This window comes from Ranitomeya variabilis, chromosome 3 (genome assembly GCF_051348905.1).
Source record: "Ranitomeya variabilis isolate aRanVar5 chromosome 3, aRanVar5.hap1, whole genome shotgun sequence".
In the NCBI taxonomy this organism is placed as follows: domain Eukaryota; kingdom Metazoa; phylum Chordata; class Amphibia; order Anura; family Dendrobatidae; genus Ranitomeya; species Ranitomeya variabilis.
This window is the reverse complement of record NC_135234.1, coordinates 517,991,030-518,008,555: the sequence shown is the minus strand read 5'-3', so window position 1 is coordinate 518,008,555 and position 17,526 is coordinate 517,991,030. Positions and strand designations below refer to the sequence as shown.

The window sequence follows — 17,526 nt, the reverse complement described above, 5'->3', positions numbered from 1 at the left end:
TAAAAAAAATGGAAGGTCAATTTGGAGTGCTGATTTTGCCAGAATAGTATGTGGATGTCATGTCATATTAATCATACTCACTCAAATGTGACCCCTCTTTACAAACTACACTTCTCCGTGAATTAACCTAAGGGTGTAGTGAGATGTTGACACAACAGTTTTTTCACAGCATTTTATACTTTAAAGGGAACCTGTCAGCAGGATTGTGCACAGTAACCTACAGACAGTGTCACGTCGGTGCTGTTATACTGATTTAAATGATACCTTGGTTGATTAAATCTATCTTGTGGTTGTTGTTTAATCTTTATTTTTCAGTTTTGAGCTGTTGATATACTGCAGCATAATCGCATATGTAAGGTGCATATAATTATTATGTTTGAGGTTCTCCTGATATAAAAAAAAAATCTGTTTGAAAATGGCGCCCGCTGCACGAGCGCAGTAGCAGCTACCAGTGATCCGTTAGCTGCTACTGCGCAGTCCATCTTGGAGATGGAAACTTTTTTTCTCTCTAGCAAGATAGCAATGCCTGTGCAGTAGCAGCTATCAGTAATCATAGGCGCGGCAGCCGCCATTTTCAAATGGATTTTTTTTTTATATCAGGAGGATTAATTATGCACCTTACACGTACGATTCTGCACCACGACTGGCATCTGACTGCAGAAGTTTTTTTTTTTATATGTATATATAATATTCATTATGTAAACTAGGGGGCAGGTGACTGAGGGATCAGTGACCTGTCAGAAGCCATGCAGATGAATACCTAATCAGAGCACCACATGAAGCCCCCCACAGGTCGCCCTGGAGCACGAGCAGATCATTAATTCAAAACTGAAAATATAGATTACACAACAACCACAATACAGATTTCATCAACCAAGGTATCATGTTAATCAGTATAATGGCGCCAACCCGACAGTGTCTGTAGGTTACGGTGCACAATCCTGCTGACATGTTCCCTTTAAGGCTGTAAAAATAAAAATGACCTGTTTTCCACAAAAATATTGTTTTACCCTCAGAGCTTTCATTTTTACAAGATTTGATAGTGGAAAATGAACCCTACTATTTGTTACGCAATTTCTTCTAAATGCCTCAATACCTCATATGTGGTTGGAAACTACGGTTTCAAAAGTGAAGGAGTGCTGTTTGATTTTTTGAATTGCACATTTTTCTGAAATAATTTATATGCACCATTTCCAGATTCCAGAACAGCAGAAACACCCTTTCCCCAAGTGAACCATTTTGAAATTACACCCCTCAGGGAAATCTTCTACTGATTACTATCTTGAAGGAAATCACCTTTAAATATATACCCCATATTTTCTACTAATCAATACAATATAGAAAAGAATATTTCTAAAAACTTTTCTTATCTGATTGCAGGTGGTTTAATTGTAACCACATTTTAGAGATTTGCTTCACACCATCCTCTAAATTGGAAATATAGATGATATTCCCATCTCATACAGGATATGACATAAATGCTTCATTCCGTCTTTTGAAATAAATTCAATTTTTGTTGCAATGAAATTGTGAATTAGTAAACAGATAACACAGGTCTCCAAAAAATATTTTTAGTAATCGTCTCAGGTGACTTTGTACTTTTCTGAATCATCTTTTTGTGATTATTTTAATAATGTATATAGTTTTTCTGTAGCACGTATAGTTTCCATGAGCACTATCATTATTATAAGGTATAGGAAATATACTGGAGACATTAAGAAAACAGTAAACTACATATCAGAAAAAAATGCTTCACCTTACAAAACAGTTTTTATTGAACCAAAATAATTTCACATGCAAAAAGTACTTAACATTAGACTGTCATTGATAAGATTTTCCAGGGTTGTCCCAATATAACATCCAACAGTAATCTGCCATCATTGAGTCATTCCAAAAACCCTGGTAGCAGTGTTCCATTACTTTAATGTCCTGGTGAAACCGCTCGCCTTATTCATTGCTTACATCCCCAAGATTTTGAGGGAAGAAATCTAAATGTGAATGCAAAAAGTGCATTTTCAGAGACGTGTGACATCCAAGACACTGGTATGCATTTAGCAGTTCCTCAACACCTTCAACATATTCTGGAGATTTTTGTTTTCCTAAGAAGTTTTCACAGATATACTTGAAGCTTTTCCAAGATCTCAATTCCTAATCATTTAGAGTTCCTTCAAACACATCATCTCTCATAAGCTCTCTGATCTGAGGACCAACAAATACCCCTTCCTTCACTTTTTTTGGTGAAATGCTGGAGAATTGAAAATTAAATGTACTGGAACCCTTGTGTGTTAGGTGTCGAGTTCCTGCTGCTGCACAGGGGGAATCTTGAACCATCTCCGCTGTGGTCTCCCATTCTCCTCCAGCCGCAGTGGAGCCTGCTCAGCGGAGACGTCAGTCCCAGTGTCTCGCTCAGCCTGATACTGTGCAAAGGGTTTCTGCTGCCTTTCCAGGCTCTGCTATTGCAGCCAGCACTGGTCAGCGGTGAGCAGGCTTTTCTGGGACTAAGTCCTGCTTTGCACACACTGAGCATGCCCACGGGAGGACCTCTCATTGGAGGTCAGGGGTCACATGCTCAGGCCCTGTAGCAGCTCCTATTGGTTCTCCAGGAAGGTCCTGAAGAGCTGCAACTATAAAACGTTCGCATGGCCGCATGGCCATGCGCTAGTTTCAAATGTGTATGGCTTAGGCCAGTGGATACTATACCACTCTTTATACATGTGGTGTGAGACTGTAGCACTGGGACTGTACACTCAGGCAGGCAGCTAGCATCAGTGGGGGCAATTAGCCGTTGGCTTGCTTGCAAGCACAACCCTAGTTAGGGCTATAGATTTTGTGTACAGTGCGACTCTGTGCGGCAACAGAGATCACTTTCAGTTCACACGGGGTAAAGCTTAACCCACGTGTGAGCTCAGAGTTTATCTGCCATTACTTTGCAGCAGATATCTCTGCACGGTGGACCCCGGGCTGCGAACGCACCTTGTTGCTTCCTACCTATACTCGGGGCATTCCGCTAGCCCTAACACTTGTGAATTTGTCTTTGCCATGGCTTTCACAAAGTTTTTAATCAATCCCAATTTTATATGTAGTGGAGGAAGAAAGGTTTTTGTTGGAGCAACTAAACGATTATGCTGAACATTGTCTCTACCTGGAGCATAGATGTTTCTTTGTCCCAAATCATGACGAACATAATGCTCTACTGTATTTCTACTGTCCCATAAACACAAGAAGCAACGATATTTTGTGAAACCTCCATTGATGATGCTTATATTGTATAGCATCCAAAACAACTGACAGATTTTCATAGCTTTCCTTTAGATGACATGAGTGAGCAATAGGAATTGATGGTTTCATTTCAATCTGCAACAAAATACTCTTGATTCAGTTCTTCAAATAGGCCATTCACATTGTTACAGTAGACCATTGGTCCATCAACTGTGAAAAATTGTGTTAAATGTTACTTCTGTTTCAGTAATAACACACTTTGACATTATCATAAAGAAGATTCTTTTGTTTCAACCTAGATGCAAGAAGTTCAGTTTTATCTTTTGACAATGAAAGTTCTCTGATGAGATCGTTTAATTCATGTTGAGTAAAACTTTCTGGTTGCTCGGCTGCTCCATCAGGTACATACTCACCTTGGCTTGAGGTCTCCATGTCTTCACCAGTATCTTCAGCTCCATAGTCTTCATATTCTACTTCATTTTCATCCAATCCAGACAACGGTAGTATAGGAACTGGCAAGGTATCATCATGTGGAAATGGCCTAATCCCAGATTCAAGTTCGGGGTAATTAATCTTGTTTGTTCTTTGTAGAAAAGCCATTCAGTTTGACAAAACAAAAGTAGCAGTCATCACTATGAGTTTTGGGTTCTGTCCAAATCATGGGAACAGCAAATCGCATAGCCACTTTCCTCATATTCAACCAGTCATGAAGACCATTTGAACAACTCGAGCATATCACATGAGGGGCCCAGCTTTTGTCTTGATCACCAAATGGACACTTAAAGTACATCTGGTACATCTTATAATATCATGAGTGATTGAACATACTTGGCCTTTTGGTGTAAAAGAACCAAAAACATAGCAGAATATGTTCGGATGATTGATACACTCGGGGCATTTTTCTCCTTTAAATCAGATCAAACAGTAAAGTAAGTTCAGTTCAATGGTGCTGACAAGCTGAAAATAAAAATGTGATGATCCAACCGACTATATGTAGATATTTCCCCAGAGATGACAGAGGCACCTTGTATTTAGAACTGATTTTACTGGAGGCAATCTGGTAGATAACTATATACAGTTGTGAGGTAAACGGGTCAGCCTATTCTTTACAGATAAAAATTTGCAGGCAGGCAGTTTCTCAGTGTGATATTGGCTGCTTTCAGGTTCTCTCTCTGTGGAGACCCTCACTCAGTTACACCTCAGTGGCTGACCTGTTTTCTTCCCTCTGAGGCGACTTGCCCTCCTAGTAATGCAGTGAAAATCCTCTCACAATGACGGCTGTCCGCTGCCTTCCCTTCTATCTCCCTGTGGCAGGGCTCATGTGACTTTCCGAGAATCAGTAATTGGTTGACTGCACTGTCAATACTTTGTCCCATAAAACTCACTAAAACCTATACTGATGTTGTCCCTGTAAGAAAATTCACAATTAAGTAAGACAAGCAAAGAAATGGAAATAACATAGGAAACACCATATACATTGAAAATGCAGAAATAGCGTAATAACAAAAATACTTCTATCCTAGTAACTTTATGTGATAGAGCAAAACTAAGCATATTTTTGGAATCAGCACATCAAACTCCATAAAACAGACATATTACCTTTGCTGATGATTTTTTTTTGTGTTGACCAGTGTAATGTATACTCGACCGCTGCTATTATAAGGCATTCAAAACTAATCGTTATTTTTAAAAATGTATTTGCAGGCTCGAGTCGTCTTAGATAAACCTTTAATGACAATCTGTGGTGGGACACTAATTGCACCAAACTGGGTGGTTACTGCTGCTCATTGCTTAAAACCCTCTTTCAAAAATAAATTAACAGTCGTCCTTGGTAAGTAGAAAAACAACACATGTAAAGAAAAGTGAAGAAAGTATCTACAGATACACATATGTGTGTGCGTGTTCGTGTGCAGCAGAACTTGGAGCATTCATGATGAAGAATTAATATGAAATAATTATAGAAAGCTTTAACTTAGTGTCATGTTGTAAAAAAACTTGGGAACATATTCATTCTATAAATTAAATTCCTTATCACTTCCAGCCTCACGAAATTCAGTAATAAAAACAACTTACCAAAACTACTTAGCAGCTTTGCACTTAGATCTGCAGAAGTTCGTCTCTACGGGGACCCATTCGTGCAAGAATACGGCTTGGGTCACATGACCATATTTTCTCTCATCAGAGAGATTCGGGACGATTATGCTAATCACACTCTGATCAGCATTTCATTACAGTGTGATCCGATTTTCTTGGATGTGGAGAAGATGGAAAAATAATTCTCCATCTTCTTCATTCCGTCAGTCCGTGAAAATCACACCATACCCGGATGTCATCCTAGTGTGGGCCAATGTTTTCCACTGCCCCATAGACACGAATGGCCAAGTGCGATCCAATTTACGGAAGCAAATCGTACATGCTGCCATTGTTTTTCCTCGGACAGACTCGATCTATGGAAAACATTGGTCATATGCACGGCCCTATAGAATAACATTGGTCCGTGTGTGATCCTTTGTCCTATGTCTGAGCTTAGGATTTTATTGTACGATTTTATTCAGTTAATTGTCCGCGGCGGCTGCAGGTCACCAGGATTGCTTTAGTTTTATCAAGTGGTTTTAAGAGTTGTCAAAAATAGGATAATGTAATTAAATAATAAAATTAGCACGACGTACCCACTGATCACCCTATTGGCTGACATATATGACATGTGACTTCTATAGCCAATCTCTGGCCTCCTTCATGTACACCTCTCAGGCCAGTGGTCGTCTGAAGGAGTGATACGGTAGGAGGCAGACTTCGCATCATCACTGCAGACAAATACACAAGGGCTGGTGTGGAGCATAAGAGCGGCATTATTTGAATGGCTTCTTTCATTATTTCATTGTATTTTCCCCTTTCCCTTGCCAACATTTTTGACAACCGAGAAATCCCATTTTTAATACAGGGGTGGTCACCTTTCGGGGCAAGTTTTATTTTTTACTTACATGCATGTATTTGGAGCTAAAATAATTTTTGTAATTCAGTCTCATTAAAGATTTTGCATCGTTTTGCTTATATGTTCTTTGTTTCCCTGGACATTCCACTTCAATGTGGTTTGTGGTCATACATCAGCTGTTAGGAGTTCAGAAAAATACAGATAAAAGAGTTGACGGATTCTCAGTTGACTCATTCTGCAGCCAGCGATACACAGTGCAACACAAAGGCTACTGAAAATAAACTGGGCAACATTTTTAATTAATCCCAAATACAAAGATGACCTTTAGCCAAATATATGTGCATTTAGGTAAGAAAAAAATGGTTGTCAAACGTGGCCTACACGAGGGTCGTCCAGCGCTGACATATTGGTGACCCAGTAATATGGTAACAGGGAACTTGGTACTCCAATGTGGATGTGAGGATTTTAGAAATTTTATTTCATAACAGCAATCAAATATTTTGCTATATAAAGAAAAATGCTTATATTTATCTTATGCTGTATACTCACATAAATATATTTCTCATTTAGAAGACGTGATCTGGAATAAATCCTATCTTTGGATCTTGACACATTTTGTGTTTAGAATCCTGCATGTACATTTATTATTTTTCTGATATTTAGATCTTGAGCATAGTTGTTAAAAAAATGTCTTTTTTTTCTTTTTTTCATATTTTCAGCTCTGATGAAGGCCAAATAGGGTGAAACGTCAATTCTCTTTATACAATTGATTGCTGTTATGAAATAACAATTCTATAATGCTCGCATCTACGTTGGCGTGCCAGGTTCCCTGTTTACCATATTATTGGAGTGGAATCCTACTTGAGCACCGACTCTCTAAGAGCATGCCACGCAGTTCTTTATTCATATTGATGACCCAGGTCATCAATATCAGATCTGTGGGAGTCCAGCACCCCAGAAATTCAGCTGTTAGCAACTCCAATGGTGCCCATATATACACAGTGTACAGAGCCACACACCGTGTAGTGGCCTTTACTGATTATTGCATCTAGGTTGTCATTCACTGAGCTGAGATGCAGTATCTCTGAAGGGCAACTGTGAGCTGAAAACAGCAGGTCAGTGAGGGCTCCGGGCGTCAGATCCACACCAATCTGAAAATGATGACCCAACAAAAATATGTCAATTTTGGTCAACTCCTTCACGAAATGTTTCCCATAAAAGTTGGATATTTACTTTTATAAAGAAAAATATTTAAGAAACAATAGCATTTTAATGATGACCATGATGGTGATTATGTTATTTAACCTTATAGGTGATCACAGAATTGGTAAAGCTGAAGGAACTGAAAAAGAGCACAAAGTTGTTGAAATCATAATTCACGAAAAGTTTGTTGGGATTGCAACAAACAACGATAACGACATAGCTCTCCTCCGACTGAACAGTACAGTGAACTATACCGATTACGTGGTTCCTCTATGCCTGCCCGACATCCAGTTCGCTAAAAATCAGCTGTTACACCAAAGCTCCTTCTCTGTTGTGAGCGGCTGGGGTCGCCTTCTAGAAGGTGGAGTAACGCCGGACGTACTTAGGAGAGTAATCCTGCCCCGCGTGATGACGCAAGAATGTATAGAGAAGACTAAGATGAATATTACCGCCAATATGTTTTGTGCCGGCTTCACTGATGGCAGCAAGGATTCGTGTAAGGGTGACAGTGGCGGCCCTTATGCCACAAAATATAAAGACACCTATTATCTAACTGGCATTGTCAGTTGGGGCTTGGGGTGTGCCAAAGTAAATACCTATGGGGTGTATACAAGAGTATCTCGGTATGCAGATTGGTTGACGGAGAACATGAAGCAAAATTCCAGCTAATTGACCATTACCAGGAGTAAAAGAGCTATTTAGCAGCATAAATATCTGAAAACAATGTAACATATTACTTCTGTGCTGAGGTATTGTTCGATTGCTTGAACTTACAGGGCCAGAGCCTGAAACCACTCTGTTGAGAGGCTCTAATGAATCTTGACTTCTTCTGATTCTTCTGATTTGAATTACGGATAAAATATTATATAACATGCAGAAAATCTTACTGTATATTTTAGTTTAAAGGGTTAAGTATTATACTTATCCCTTTAAAGTGGACCTGTCATTTAGCAAAAATAGGTACATATTTAAAGGGAACCTGTCACCCCCAAAATCGAGGGTGAGCTAAGCCCAGGGCCGGCTCCAGGTTTTTGAGAACCCCGGGCGAACGAATCTCAGTGGGCCCCCCCCCCCTTTAACACATACCACGATTCATGATGCACAGATAAGAAATAAAAAAGTATAATACAATGCCAGATTTAACTTCTTACATGAGCGATAGCTATTGTAAATTCTACAATACCATACAGCAGAGGGGCTTATAAGTCAACATAACCCACACAGCCCACACAGTATATAACCCACACAGCCCACGCAGTATATAACCCACACAGCCCACGCAGTATATAACCCACACAGCCCACGCAGTATATAACCCACACAGCCCACGCAGTATATAACCCACACAGCCCACACAGTATATAACCCACACAGCCCACGCAGTATATAACCCACACAGCCCATGCAGTATATAACCCACACAGCCCCCGCAGTATATAACCCACACAGCCCACGCAGTATATAACACACAGCCCACGCAGTATATAACCCACACAGCCCACGCAGTATATAACACACACAGCCCACGCAGTATATAACACACAGCCCACGCAGTATATAACCCACATAGCCCACGCAATATATAACCCACACAGCCCATGCAGTATATAACCCACACAGCCCACGCAATATATAACACACAGCCCACGCAGTATATAACACACAGCCCACGCAGTATATAACACACAGCCCACGCAGTATATAACACACAGCCCACGCAGTATATAACCCACACAGCCCACGCAGTATATAACCCACACAGCCCACGCAGTATATAACCCACACAGCCCACGCAGTATATAACCCACACAGCCCACGCAGTATATAACCCACACAGCCCACGCAGTATATAACCCACACAGCCCACGCAGTATATAACCCACACAGCCCACACAGTATATAACCCACACAGCCCACGCAGTATATAACCCACACAGCCCATGCAGTATATAACCCACACAGCCCCCGCAGTATATAACCCACACAGCCCACGCAGTATATAACCCACACAGCCCACGCAGTATATAACCCACACAGCCCACGCAGTATATAACACACACAGCCCACGCAGTATATAACACACAGCCCACGCAGTATATAACCCACACAGCCCACGCAGTATATAACACACACAGCCCACGCAGTATATAACACACAGCCCACGCAGTATATAACCCACATAGCCCACGCAATATATAACACACAGCCCACGCAGTATATAACACACAGCCCACGCAGTATATAACACACAGCCCACGCAGTATATAACACACAGCCCACGCAGTATATAACCCACACAGCCCACGCAGTATATAACCCACACAGCCCACGCAGTATATAACCCACACAGCCCACGCAGTATATAACCCACACAGCCCACGCAGTATATAACCCACACAGCCCACGCAGTATATAACCCACACAGCCCACGCAGTATATAACCCACACAGCCCCCGCAGTATATAACCCACACAGTCCACGCAGTATATAACACACACAGTCCACGCAGTATATAACACACACAGTCCCCGCAGTATATAACACACAGCCCACGCAGTATATAACACACAGCCCACGCAGTATATAACACACAGCCCACGCAGTATATAATACACAGCCCACGCAGTATATAACCCACACAGCCCACGCAGTATATAACACACAGCCCACGCAGTATATAACCCACACAGCCCACGCAGTATATAACACACAGCCCACGCAGTATATAACACACAGCCCACGCAGTATATAACACACAGCCCACGCAGTATATAACACACAGCCCACGCAGTATATAACCCACACAGCCCACGCAGTATATAACAGTGTTATATACTGCGTGCGTGGGCTGTGTGTTATATACTGCGTGGGCTGTGTGTTATATACTGCGTGCGTGCTGCGTGGGCTGTGTGTCATAATAACACACAGCCCATGCACGCAGTATATAACACAACACAGCACAGCCCCGTGACATAGTATATAACCGCGGCAGCGGCGGCAACACCTAAAATGGGTGACACTGGCTGTGATCAGATTTGGAAAGTAAAAGGGTCAGTGACTCATGCAGCAGACCCAGGCTCAGAGTCAGTCAGCAGCAGGCTGCCTGCATCCCATTCAGATTCATCCCCCCCCCCAGCCCCCGCAATGCGCAGCGTTGGGGTCAGGGACCGTCACCGAAGACGAGTCACTCACTCACAGTCACTGCTGCTAGCCTTCGCCGGCCCGTCGCCCTCCTTGTGGACACACAGGAGAGGGCACCGACCGTGCACCTCTTCACTCACTGCAGCTGCTGCCCGTCTTCTCCTGCTTGGCACTGCTAGACCAGGCTGTCCTCATGTCCTGGATGGTGGCTCTGTCTTCTTGCTCTTAGGAAGACGAGCCGACCGGAAGTAACAGGACAGATGACCCAGCGCCGCCCGGAAGTGACTCTCTCTGTATTGTGTATCCATGGTGACGGGCCGGCGGAGGTGAGTATTGCTGCTATTGCAGCTGAGCAGCGCCAGGTGCCAGCGAAACGGCTCAGACAGAGCTCTGTTGTCTGCCCCCTGCTGCCGAGGCGCCGCCGGGCCCCGGGGATGATGAGGGATTTGATCACTGTACACGCACAGCAGGGATGTAGACAGTGACATTGTGTGCTATCATAAATGGGCCCCCCCGTCTCGCCAGGGCCCCGGCACTTGCCCGGGTACGCCGGGTGCTGACGCAGTGTGAAGACCAGAAGAGGACATCATCATAAAAAGATGGGAGGCCCCGGACCGGACCGCGACACCCATCGGACCGGACCGGGACCGCTCCTGGGTAAGTATAATGTAACGTCTTCTCATCTTTTAGGATACTTCGGGGGGCTTATCTACAGCATTCCAGAATGCTGTAGATAAGCCCCTGATGCTGGTGGGCTTACCTCACCCTCGATATTGGGGGTGACAGGTTCCATTTAAATTGGTCAAAGTACCACTATACTCCTGGATCTGTTGTTTTTGTTTTTTTGTGTTCCTGGACCCCTCCACTTCTGAGATCGACCTTTTTTGCATGTAAATCTAGTCTATTTAGCCAAGGAAGCATCATGTTGAAGACCATGACCCCTTGGCTACCAAGACTATATTTACATACAATAAAGAGGGTGCCTTACCTTGAGAAAAGAGATTTTCAATAATAAAAAAAACCTCATCAGATTCAGGAGAAGAGTTGCATTCAGACCAGCTATATCTGTTACATACCTTACCAAATCAGCTATTATGCCTTGCACTGATGAAGGGCAAACACCCCGAAACACGTGTCTGCAAAAGGGTCAGTATTGACTTGTAGGTTTGCTTTATCCAATAGTTGGGGTAGAGTTCAGTCCTCTGTCTCTCTTGAGAGGATATTTTCATACACTAATTGCAAGTGAGAGAAGAAAAAAAGAAAAGACACAGTCTCCTACCCTCATCTCTTGAGTCAGTGGTTCTATTACTTGACCACAGTTGTAGTCAGATCGATGAAGGATTCAATAGCAATTATATGTTGAATGTTTTTCATTTCTAGCCATATTATACAAGGATTATCCAAAAGTTAGGAAATCCATTTTAGTCTAGGTACCAGGTATCCCAAACGGATGATTTCTACAACTTTTCCAAGTTTTTTATATTCTCCAAACATGTTCTATAAACATTGAATGTGTCAATTGTAACAGCCTGTAATAACGTACATCCATTTAATTGTCATTTCAACTGCAAATAGTTTTGTGAATTAAGTTTCCTGTTTATTGTAATTCTTGAATGTTTTCAACATTTGCCTATACACGAGCTCAGCAAACACTATAGATATTTAAGGAAAACTCTTCATCACAGCAGGTAACACCTAGTTTCATAGATGTCTCTCCCTTTTGCGGTAAAAATATTTTTTTTACCTCTTTGCCCTAAAAAGAAAAACCAGGAAACAGTATCTGGAGCGTTCCTTCCCATTATCATACATTAGCTGTTCTATAAAGATCATTATTTAAAGCAAAATAAAACATGTTGATATATACAAAACTTTTTGACACAAATACATGTGTTTTGTTTATTGACTCTTGATGTTAAAGGGAATCTGTCATCAGGTTTTTGCTATGTAATTTTGAGAGCACCATAATGTAGGAGCAGAGAACCTGATTACATGGATGTGTCACTTACTGTGCTGTGTTTTGCTGTTTTAACACAGTGTTTTATCAGCAGGAGATTATCAATGTAGGACAACTGGACTCGTGCCTCTTAGTCTACCCTTGCCTCCACCACCGATACACAGCTCAACAACTGAGCTCTGCTAGATCTGTAGCAGAGAAAACTGTCACTATATAATAACTACTGCACCCAGTAAACTGACACAGCACTGGAATCAGGGTCTCTGTCTCTACCTCATGCTGCTGTCAGTTTATATAGCAAAAACCAGCTGACAGATTCCCTTTATCATGAAGCATCAAATAGGCAAAGTTGATCTTACCATCAATGCCACTATGAGTTTTAAGGAGTGGTAAATATCTCCTATATAACCTGCACAAATGTACATACAGAGTCTAGTGGAGGCAGGGGTAGCTTTTCAGCTCTGCTTCATGTTATGTAGCGCCCCCACTGCCGCAGGGCCGAGGGGTACCCGGTACCGGGCCTCTGAGTCTCTGCTTCTGGGGTTGTCACGGCGGCTAGGCCCCGGTCCGTGACCCTGCCGTGGGGCGCACAGTGAATGATCGGTGTGGATGTCGGTGCAGTTGTGGGGTGCAGGTCGCGGTAAATAACGAGGACACCAGGTTGCAGTCTCTTTACCTCTTTACTGGAGATCTCTGAGTCCTCAGTCCAGAATACGGTTCACCAGGCTACGCAAGTCCGGCCGGTCCAATGGCACTTCCAGAGTTCTCTTCACAGGTGGAAATCGGTGCCTTCCTTCTTAGCGCTATGTGTTGTAGTCCTCCCCTGCTGTGCTTACGGAAAGTACCCCACAACTGTTGTGTCTGTTTCTTAAGTTCCCTCACAACTCGATTAAATGATGTTCTTCTAATCGTCCGTCCCTCCCTGATGTTACGGTTAGAACGGCACCCGTTTGTCGGGTAGGCCTGGAGTTCTTCCGGGACCCTAGAGACGCCCCTCTCCCGCATCTGCCTCCCAAGACTTCATAGGTGATATGTGTTAGACAGCCCGCCTTAAACTGACTGTCCTGCCGCTGTTTAGAGTATTGCTTGAAGCTGAATGTTATAATACTCCCTCGGCGTTCCGGCCACCGGTAGTGCGCCTCAGTAGGGTGTTGCTTCGGTCTTACAGCACGACCCCTACTGGAATTCTCCTATTGCTTGATCTCGTTTCTCACTCAGCACAATCTATCTCGCTTCTAGTCCTTTCTTAGGGCACCGCCGCTATTCTGAGCAGGCACGGTCCCGTTACGTTCTTTCCAATGCCAAGCCTCTGCCAGGATCCCACCCCTGGCAGAGACCCTACTGTCTCTTCCTCCACAACACCCTCTGCCACTGAGTGTTGCTTCGTCCAATCCAGTCAGCTTTCTGATCTAACTTCCTGCCTGACCCCCGGTTTACCCACTATGGTGGGGAGTGGCCTAATGAATAGCACCCTTAGCTCCCCCCGGAGGCCCTGCTGTGAAATGTATTGGTGTCTGTGATACCTGATCAGATGAACTCCTTCAGTGCCATCGAACGCACCATGGCTCCCCATAGTGGCGGAGCCACAGTACTGCAACGACCAGGACTCTGGGGCGCTGCACTCCCCCCTGGTTAAACACAGTACTCCGGGACTGGGAAGAAAACAACAATACAAGTTAGCAAAAAGACATACAATTTTGTTGAGTGCAAAACAATAAGTATACTTGAACAGGCTTCCCTTTATGGGAGGTGAGGACACTTTAACGTTACAAACATAATTAAATATCATAGCAACATGCTATAATTAGCTTTTCTTACCCAACCGGGTATTCTACTAAGTGCAAACATTATTGACCAATAATTTAACTTTGCCTTTAAGGATATACACTCTTAATCCGCTAAAGACCTTCCTATAATCACATTATAAGGTATTTTAACTTTTCATTCTCCTACTTTGAATCTGCAGGACCGCCTGTCCCTATGGCACCAGACCTACTGCCTCTCCTTTCTTTTACAGGACCGCCCCGTTCAGCCAGGGCCTACTGCCTTTCTCTACTATACATGGTATAGACATAACATTCCTTTCAATTAGAGAACATGGAGCCGGCTCTTCTTGGCTCCTATTAGGACTCACTCACTAACCCCTACGGGTCCACTTTCTGTCCTTAGTAACACATTTCTAACTTTCTATGGGGACTCAGGGTTTACCTTCTATCCTCACCTTCATTATTACTTTCTTACTTTCACTTAAGCAGAACTCTAAATCTACCCCTACGGGCTTTCTGCATCTTTCCTTTTAAAGAACATTATCTAGGTTTCACATCTTAAACAAGTTGAACGCACATCACTTTCCTATATGCAAAACAGTTACATTTCTTCCAGAGCATCATCATCAGTATTTCTTCACATTTAACCAGTAAAACACATTTAACTTTTCTCATTCCAACATTACCATGGCATTACTGTTCTAAAACAGTATCTCTCGTAAGTACGCTGTTGGACATCCCCTTTAAAAGAGGATCAAGTCTTTCTGAGATAGCTCGTCTTCTCAGCCTACCAGTCTTTGTTCAGCAAAGGTTCCAGAACGGTATCTTCGCAAAGAGTCTTTAAATAAAACCAGTAGGAAGCGCCTTTAATAAGGTGCAAACTATTTACAAGAAAGTTTGGATCATGCACAGTCCATGATTCAGCAGTTTTTATAACATTGTGGAACAAAAAGCAAAAATGAAAGTGAAAGCAAAAAAATAAAAAGCAATAGGGATCCCGGGTAAACAAAGGGATCCCTTTAAGAGTTAACCCAGGACGGGTTTTAGCAGCAAAACAGCAAGGAAATAAACAGTTAACTATTTACAGTTTCAGGTTTCCGAGGCTTAGTTGGACGGCTTCCAGGGCTGCACCTGGCACTTAACCCTTCTCGGCCTGGGAAAATTTGAGGTCCAGGGTTACACCCAGTGCTGGACAAACGCCGTTAATCCGTCTTTCATGTATGGTTAAATCATGCGCAGTGATGGAGGTCTGCGCAGCTTGAGTAGGGGCATTTGTTGCAGCAGAGGTAGAGGCTGCTGCAAGATCAGTCACTGGAACGGGGTCAGCAGCTGTGGCACTAGCAGTCGCGGGAGGGGTGTCAGTTGTCAGGGCAGGGTCGTCCTTCATACCTGCTTCAGATGCGGTTCCTCCGGTGCTGGTCTGCTCTGCCTCCGCTGGGGTCTGGAACGCTGGCTGCAGGGCCTCGCGCTGCGGCGTTGTCATCTCTGCTTGCAGTGTCCCGCTTTCCGGCTTCAAAGAGCTGGAACTTCTTCCCTGCTCCGGACCAGATGAGGCTGCCGACGGATGTCCGGTGAGGCTCCTGATGATGGCCTTCTTCCACCCGGCCTCAGCGCTCAGCTGCGTCCGCCGGGGTCAGTCGCTGAGCTCGTCCACTCCGGCCTGCAGGAATTCAGCATCAGCGGTGGAGGCCTGGTTGCGGTGCCCCTCCGGGTGGCTGGGGGAGTCCTCTGCTCCGACCCCACGCTCCGGCTCCGGGCGGCTCGCCATGGCGTCCTCCATGTCGCTCACTTCTTCTTCCTGGTCCTTTTCCCGCTCTCTCCTTCGTGGGCGGTTTCGTTTTCTCTGTCTCTGCCCACCATTGAGGATCAGGAGGCGGATCTCGGCTGCTGACGGACACGTCCTCAAGGGGCCGAGATATTTAGACTGGGCGGCCATTGTCTTTCGCGCTCTTCAGCTTGTTCACGCCCACTTCCACGCCCTTCTTCTTCTCCTGCGCTCTCCTTAGCGCTGTAATGGCGGCGGTTTTGGCGCGAACTTTTGGCGGCAAGTGACACAGCACAGTCTTTGCAATAAAGTACAGTCCAAGCACAACAAATCACAGTTCCAAGGCACACATGACCTGATTCCTCAGGCTCAAGTAGATCCTGTTCGTGACGCCAAGTTTGTAGCGCCCCCACTGCCGCAGGGCCGAGGGGTACCCGGTACCGGGCCTCTGAGTCTCTGCTTCTGGGGTTGTCACGGCGGCTAGGCCCCGGTCCGTGACCCTGCCGTGGGGCGCACAGTGAATGATCGGTGTGGATGTCGGTGCAGTTGTGGGGTGCAGGTCACGGTAAATAACGAGGACACCAGGTTGCAGTCTCTTTACCTCTTTACTGGAGATCTCTGAGTCCTCAGTCCAGAATACGGTTCACCAGGCTGCGCAAGTCCGGCCGGTCCAATGGCACTTCCAGAGTTCTCTTCACAGGTGGAAATCGGTGCCTTCCTTCTTAGCGCTATGTGTTGTAGTCCTCCCCTGCTGTGCTTACGGAAAGTACCCCACAACTGTTGTGTCTGTTTCTTAAGTTCCCTCACAACTCGATTAAATGATGTTCTTCTAATCGTCCGTCCCTCCCTGATGTTACGGTTAGAACGGCACCCGTTTGTCGGGTAGGCCTGGAGTTCTTCCGGGACCCTAGAGACGCCCCTCTCCCGCAATTGCCTCCCAAGACTTCATAGGTGATATGTGTTAGACAGCCCGCCTTAAACTGACTGTCCTGCCGCTGTTTAGAGTATTGCTTGAAGCTGAATGTTATAATACTCCCTCGGCGTTCCGGCCACCGGTAGTGCGCCTCAGTAGGGTGTTGCTTCGGTCTTACAGCACGACCCCTACTGGAATTCTCCTATTGCTTGATCTCGTTTCTCACTCAGCACAATCTATCTCGCTTCTAGTCCTTTCTTAGGGCACCGCCGCTATTCTGAGCAGGCACGGTCCCGTTACGTTCTTTCCAATGCCAAGCCTCTGCCAGGATCCCACCCCTGGCAGAGACCCTACTGTCTCTTCCTCCACAACACCCTCTGCCACTGAGTGTTGCTTCGTCCAATCCAGTCAGCTTTCTGATCTAACTTCCTGCCTGACCCCCGGTTTACCCACTATGGTGGGGAGTGGCCTAATGAATAGCACCCTTAGCTCCCCCCGGAGGCCCTGCTGTGAAATGTATTGGTGTCTGTGATACCTGATCAGATGAACTCCTTCAGTGCCATCGAACGCACCATGGCTCCCCATAGTGGCGGAGCCACAGTACTGCAACGACCAGGACTCTGGGGCGCTGCA

General features: G+C 44.6%; 1 protein-coding gene across 2 annotated transcripts in view; it reads left to right on the top strand.

The window, feature by feature from the left end:
• F7 (coagulation factor VII) overlaps positions 1-12,359 on the top strand; it is a 40,732-nt gene extending 28,373 nt beyond the window's left edge. The window contains exons 7-9 of one of the 2 annotated variants that reach the window (XR_013224483.1): positions 4,924-5,050; positions 7,464-8,314; positions 11,282-12,359. Coding sequence is in view for 1 of the 2 variants with exons in the window: in XM_077299695.1 (XP_077155810.1) it covers positions 4,924-5,050; positions 7,464-8,023 (687 nt within the window). In the remaining variant the exon portion in view is untranslated. Of the gene's footprint in view, positions 1-4,923; positions 5,051-7,463; positions 8,462-11,281 lie in introns of those variants that run through there. The other variant, XM_077299695.1, reaches the window with a different exon arrangement.
• The last annotated feature ends 5,167 nt before the right edge of the window (positions 12,360-17,526 follow it).